This window comes from Teleopsis dalmanni, unplaced genomic scaffold, assembly GCF_002237135.1.
Source record: "Teleopsis dalmanni isolate 2A unplaced genomic scaffold, ASM223713v2 unscaffolded_contig_2279, whole genome shotgun sequence".
Lineage (NCBI taxonomy): Eukaryota > Metazoa > Arthropoda > Insecta > Diptera > Diopsidae > Teleopsis > Teleopsis dalmanni.
The window spans coordinates 1-7338 of record NW_024033661.1 but is presented as its reverse complement, the minus strand read 5'-3'; the positions used below and the strand labels follow the sequence as shown (position 1 = coordinate 7338).

General features: G+C 37.8%; 2 protein-coding genes across 2 annotated transcripts; both read left to right on the top strand.

Annotated features, from left to right (window-relative positions):
* Window positions 1-2244: 2244 nt before the first annotated feature.
* Window positions 2245-2913, top strand: LOC119664609 (craniofacial development protein 2-like). Its single transcript, XM_038074068.1, has one exon. The coding sequence runs from the start codon at window positions 2245-2247 to the stop codon at window positions 2911-2913; it is 669 nt and encodes a 222-aa protein (XP_037929996.1).
* Window positions 2914-6400: 3487 nt separating this feature from the next.
* LOC119664610 (craniofacial development protein 2-like) lies at window positions 6401-7069 on the top strand. The gene has a single exon (XM_038074069.1). It carries the CDS (start codon window positions 6401-6403, stop codon window positions 7067-7069), a length of 669 nt encoding a protein of 222 aa, XP_037929997.1.
* The last annotated feature ends 269 nt before the right edge of the window (window positions 7070-7338 follow it).

Here is a 7338-nt window from a genome sequence, read left to right as displayed (position 1 = left end):
ATTTTTGGCGGCGAGCGCTAATAGAAACCTTATTGATTCATATCTCACCACCGGAGCAAATGTTTCTGTGTACTCAATGCCTTCTATTTGTCCGAAACCTTTTGCAACTAGTCTGGCTTTTCTGCAAACCGGAGTACCTTGAGCATCTAATTTAGTTTTAAAAACCCATTTTGATGGGATTGCTTTTTTACCAGCCGGCAACTCAGTAAGTTTCCATGTCTTGTTCCGTAAAAGCGAGTCAATTTCACTCTGCATAGCTGCTTTCCATTTATCAGAGTTATTGGACGACATTGCTTCTTCAAATGAACAAGGATCGTTTGATATATAATCTAATGCACAAAAATTATATGGCGAATTTTTGCTTGCTATTCTCTTCGAACGTCATATGTCAGATTCTTCTTCCACTTCGTTGGATATTACTTGAATCTCAGAGCATTCCGGAGAGGTATTATCTATTACTTTGTAGTGTTCATCAGAGCTTTTGGTTTCATTTTCAGTATTTTTAAGTGGCAATTCGCATTCCTCTATATTCTTCCCTGAATTGTCACTTTCAATTTGTATAATAGGAACAACTATACCTAGGGAATCACTTTTTCCTACATATTTTTCATTTTCAAAAAAAATCACGTCTCTACTGATAATAACTTTTTTGTTTTGTAGGTTTATTAATCGATATGCTTTACTATTTTCACAGTATCCGGCCATAATACACTTTATTGATTTTGGGTCAAGTTTAGTGCGCTTTTCTTTAGGTATATGCACCATAGCTAGGCATCCAAATACACGTAAGTGTTTGAGAGTTAGTTTTTTATTGCTCCAAATTTCTTCAGGACAATTTTGTTTTTCTCGACATGGTATTCTATTTATAATATATGTGGCAGTCATAGCTGCTTCTGCCCAATATTGCTCGTTTAAACCACTGTCCGTTAACATACAGCGTATACGTTCAACAATTGTACGGTTCATTCTTTCCGCGACTCCGTTTTGTTTTGGTGTATATGGTGCTGTTGTTTGATGAATTATTCCACATTTTTTTAAAAAATTCGAGAAATTTCTATTAATATATTCGCGTCCGTTATCCGTGCGTAGCGTTTTTATCTTTTTAGAAAATCATTTCAACCATATTTTTAAAATCAATAAATTTATTGAAAACGTCGGATTTTTCTTTAATTGGAAATACAAATAACTTTCTTGAGTAATCATCAATGAATGTTAATAAATATTGTGCACCAGAAAATGATTTTGTTTGTAAGGGTCCAAGTACGTCGGAGTGCACTAGTTCTAATAATTCTGTTGCCCGCGTACCTTCATTTTTATTTAACTTTCTGGTTTGTTTTGATTCTACACACACCACACATTTCTCGGATGTGAATTTATCAAAATTTGAAAATCGCTAACATCTACGAAAGAAACAACGGCACCATTGTTATTGAGGCAGAAAGTGATTCCGAGCGTGAAAAAATAAAATGTGCTGTAGAAGGCGCTATGAGCGAGAATTATGAAGTAAAAGTTCCAAACTCTATTAAGCCACGATTTACTATCTCCAGAATCAGTTTTAAATATAACGAACAGGAAATTATCGAAAAATTGCGAAAACAAAATCAGTGCCTCTCTGATTGTGAACTAAAACTAGCAAAAATGTACGAAATAAAACGAGATAATAAAGTATTTTACAACGCAATATTTGAAACGAACTCGAATACTTTTACAAAAGCTATGGAAGCAGAAAAGCTAAACATTGGCTGGGAAAAGTGTAAAATTTACGATGGAACGGATTTAATGATATCTTACAAGTGCCAGGGCTTCAACCATAGAGCGCCTTACTGCAGGTATGACGAATGTTGCCGTAAATGCCATCAAAGACATCGCACTCGCGATTGCAATGAGGAGCCGGTTAACAAATGCATAAATTGTATACGTGCAAATGAGAAGCTAGGCTTGGGCCTTGACGAAAATCATGCAGTGCTTGACAAAAACTGTCCCGTGTATCTCAAAACACTTGAACAGAAGAAAAAGAAAATCGGATACTAGCAGAGAACAAACAAATCGTGCAGTCCTCTCCCTGGGCCAAAAGGGTTGAGCGTTGGGTTCACAACCCGCCTCGTCAAACATATTGTGACTCATCATCAACCAAACAAAAAACATAAAACAAGTCAAAAAAAACGGAAGCGTGATATAATTCTGGGAACATGGAACGTACGTACGCTGCTGAGAGCAGGAGCACTACAAGAAACAATTAAGCAAATGGAAAAGTACAACGTTGACGTGCTAGCGGTCCAAGAAGTACGGTGGCAAGGATGTGGTGAAATTGAATGCAACGGTACAAAATTCCGTTTTAGTGGTAACGCTGAAAGGTCTGGTAGGTCGGGGACTGGATTTCTGCTTAACAAACGAGTGGAAAAATCGTTTTTGGGCTTCAGACCAATAAATGACAGAATATGTGTAATCTCCCTTAAAGGAATGTTTAGCAAATTTACGCTGATAAATGCCTATGCTCCAACAGAAGACGCAGATGATATCGCTAAAGAGACCTTTTATACAGACTTAGACGAGACATTGAGCAAAATTCCATCACATGATACAAAAATATTACTTGGAGACTTCAATGCAAAAATTGGAAGAGAACAATACATTTCTAATGTAGCTGGCTTACACTCACTACACACCGTGTCATCAGACAATGGTAAACGGTTATGTCAGCTCGCAACTGGCTCCGGTATGTACATTAGCAGCACGCATTTTCCACACAAAAACATTAGACATATCACGAACTATACCAATATAAATGAGCATTGGAAAGTTTTTGCAAATTCAATCACAAAAGCAGCAGAAGAAACCGTTGGTGTGAAAAGAAATCGTAGACACAACAATTGGTTTGATAACGACTGTGCAGTCGCAGTGGAAGCTAGGTAGCCAGGGAGCAAATGTTAAATGACAACAGCACTACTAATCAAAACAACTACAAAAACAAACGAAAAATAGCAAATATAATATGCAAAAGAAAAAAAAAAGAAGCCGTCAATAGAGAAATCCTAAACATCAATAGAGATTTTGCAGATCGAAATGGTAAAGGTTTCTTCCACAACATCAAGCATCAAACAAAGGGTTTTCAAGCGCGAATCAACATGTGTAAAGACAAAGATGGGGAACTACTAGTAGAAAAAGAGGGCATTATCAAAAGATGGCAGGAACATTTTCAAGAACTTTTCAACATTGGTTCGGAAAGTAATAACCTATCCTTAACAGACTTAGCTACAAGTACAGGACAAGAACCTGAACCCAGCCTTGAGGAATTTACAGAAGCCATAAAGCAAATGAAAAACGGAAAATCACCCGGTGAAGATAGTATATCAGCAGAGCTCATTAAACATTGCGGAGAAAGCGCAAAAATAGAGCTGTTTACATTAATCAAGCGTGTCTGGGCTGAAGAAAGGCTGCCGGAAGCGTGGCTCACTGGCGTAGTAGTACCACTGCACAAAAAAGGTGACAAACTAGATTGTAATAACTACCGAGGCATAACGTTGTTAAGCTCATGTTACAAAATTTTTACATGCATTTTAAACAAGCGACTAAAGAATGCAGCGGAGGAAATCTTAGGTGAATACCAAGGGGGCTTCAGACCGAATCGTTCAACGACCGATCAAATATTCCTGCTTAAACAGAACTTGGAAATGAGTTATGAGTTCAATGCAGTAGTGCATATCCTTTTCATCGACTTCAAACAAGCATTTGACAGCATCGATAGAAAAATGATACAGGATGCTCTACAATCACTCGGGATCAATCAGAAGCTCATAAAACTAATAATGATTACATTGTGCAATACGACTGGAAAAATGATAGTGCAAGACAGTTTAACAGATGCCTTTGAAATTAAAAGTGGAGTGAAGCAAGGTGACTCGCTTTCAATTACCATTTTCAACCTAGTCGTTCACGATGCTATTAAGTCACTGGTGGCAACAGGGAACATATTCAACAAAACATCACTGACCATTGCCTACGCAGATGACATAGCCATCCTAAGCAGATCACTTCACTATATGAAAGAAAAGTTCATCGACTTACAACTCAGAGCTAAGATCGTTGGGCTAAACATTAATGAGAACAAAACAAAATATATGAGGGTTGGAAGAAACATGCACAGCCGAATTTTAGAGCATTCAGAATTTTAGAGAATTCAAGTTAGTGAGTTTACGTTTGAAGAAGTTGAAAGCGCCAAATACTTGGGTGTCCTTATTAATAAAAACAATGAAATCAGTGTTAGTATACAAGACAGAATTGTAGCAGCAAACAGAAGTTATTACGGACACGCGAAAATCTTCAAATCTAAAATCGTGACCAGAAGTGCCAAACTACACGCTTACAAGGCAATCGTCCGCCCGGTATTATGCTATGGGGCCGAAACGTGGACTCTAACGACAGCAGATGAAAACCAAATTAGAACATTCGAAAGAAAGGTGCTGAGAAAGATTTATGGTCCCATCCGCCTGAATCAAGAAGAATTTCGTCGGCGTACGAATGCTGAACTACTACAACTTTGTGATGGTGAAGATGTGGTGAAGTTCGCAAAGTCGCAACGCTTGAGATGGTTAGGACACGTCATGAGAATGCCGGACGATAGACCACAAAAGCGAATACTCCATTTCACGCCGTATAATGACCGCAGCAGAGGTAGACCGCGTATAAGATGGCTCGACAACGTGACTGAAGACATCAGGAAAATGGGTATACAAAGGTGGAGATCTAAAACATCATGCAAAGCAGAATGGAGAAAGCTGGTTGATGCAGCTAAAGCTCACCCCGAGCTGTAACGCTGATGATGATGATGATGCTTTACTATTTTCACAGTATCCGGCCATAATACACTTTATTGATTTTGGGTCAAGTTTAGTGCGCTTTTCTTTAGGTATATGCACCATAGCTAGGCATCCAAATACACGTAAGTGTTTGAGAGTTAGTTTTTTATTGCTCCAAATTTCTTCAGGACAATTTTGTTTTTCTCGACATGGTATTCTATTTATAATATATGTGGCAGTCATAGCTGCTTCTGCCCAATATTGCTCGTTTAAACCACTGTCCGTTAACATACAGCGTATACGTTCAACAATTGTACGGTTCATTCTTTCCGCGACTCCGTTTTGTTTTGGTGTATATGGTGCTGTTGTTTGATGAATTATTCCACATTTTTTTAAAAAATTCGAGAAATTTCTATTAATATATTCGCGTCCGTTATCCGTGCGTAGCGTTTTTATCTTTTTAGAACATTGATTTTCAACCATATTTTTAAAATCAATAAATTTATTGAAAACGTCGGATTTTTCTTTAATTGGAAATACAAATAACTTTCTTGAGTAATCATCAATGAATGTTAATAAATATTGTGCACCAGAAAATGATTTTGTTTGTAAGGGTCCAAGTACGTCGGAGTGCACTAGTTCTAATAATTCTGTTGCCCGCGTACCTTCATTTTTATTTAACTTTCTGGTTTGTTTTGATTCTACACACACCACACATTTCTCGGATGTGAATTTATCAAAATTTGAAAATCGCTAACATCTACGAAAGAAACAACGGCACCATTGTTATTGAGGCAGAAAGTGATTCCGAGCGTGAAAAAATAAAATGTGCTGTAGAAGGCGCTATGAGCGAGAATTATGAAGTAAAAGTTCCAAACTCTATTAAGCCACGATTTACTATCTCCAGAATCAGTTTTAAATATAACGAACAGGAAATTATCGAAAAATTGCGAAAACAAAATCAGTGCCTCTCTGATTGTGAACTAAAACTAGCAAAAATGTACGAAATAAAACGAGATAATAAAGTATTTTACAACGCAATATTTGAAACGAACTCGAATACTTTTACAAAAGCTATGGAAGCAGAAAAGCTAAACATTGGCTGGGAAAAGTGTAAAATTTACGATGGAACGGATTTAATGATATCTTACAAGTGCCAGGGCTTCAACCATAGAGCGCCTTACTGCAGGTATGACGAATGTTGCCGTAAATGCCATCAAAGACATCGCACTCGCGATTGCAATGAGGAGCCGGTTAACAAATGCATAAATTGTATACGTGCAAATGAGAAGCTAGGCTTGGGCCTTGACGAAAATCATGCAGTGCTTGACAAAAACTGTCCCGTGTATCTCAAAACACTTGAACAGAAGAAAAAGAAAATCGGATACTAGCAGAGAACAAACAAATCGTGCAGTCCTCTCCCTGGGCCAAAAGGGTTGAGCGCTGGGTTCACAACCCGCCTCGTCAAACATATTGTGACTCATCATCAACCAAACAAAAAACATAAAACAAGTCAAAAAAAACGGAAGCGTGATATAATTCTGGGAACATGGAACGTACGTACGCTGCTGAGAGCAGGAGCACTACAAGAAACAATTAAGCAAATGGAAAAGTACAACGTTGACGTGCTAGCGGTCCAAGAAGTACGGTGGCAAGGATGTGGTGAAATTGAATGCAACGGTACAAAATTCCGTTTTAGTGGTAACGCTGAAAGGTCTGGTAGGTCGGGGACTGGATTTCTGCTTAACAAACGAGTGGAAAAATCGTTTTTGGGCTTCAGACCAATAAATGACAGAATATGTGTAATCTCCCTTAAAGGAATGTTTAGCAAATTTACGCTGATAAATGCCTATGCTCCAACAGAAGACGCAGATGATATCGCTAAAGAGACCTTTTATACAGACTTAGACGAGACATTGAGCAAAATTCCATCACATGATACAAAAATATTACTTGGAGACTTCAATGCAAAAATTGGAAGAGAACAATACATTTCTAATGTAGCTGGCTTACACTCACTACACACCGTGTCATCAGACAATGGTAAACGGTTATGTCAGCTCGCAACTGGCTCCGGTATGTACATTAGCAGCACGCATTTTCCACACAAAAACATTAGACATATCACGAACTATACCAATATAAATGAGCATTGGAAAGTTTTTGCAAATTCAATCACAAAAGCAGCAGAAGAAACCGTTGGTGTGAAAAGAAATCGTAGACACAACAATTGGTTTGATAACGACTGTGCAGTCGCAGTGGAAGCTAGGTAGCCAGGGAGCAAATGTTAAATGACAACAGCACTACTAATCAAAACAACTACAAAAACAAACGAAAAATAGCAAATATAATATGCAAAAGAAAAAAAAAAGAAGCCGTCAATAGAGAAATCCTAAACATCAATAGAGATTTTGCAGATCGAAATGGTAAAGGTTTCTTCCACAACATCAAGCATCAAACAAAGGGTTTTCAAGCGCGAATCAACATGTGTAAAGACAAAGATGGGGAACTACTAGTAGAAAAAGAGGGCATTATCAAAAGA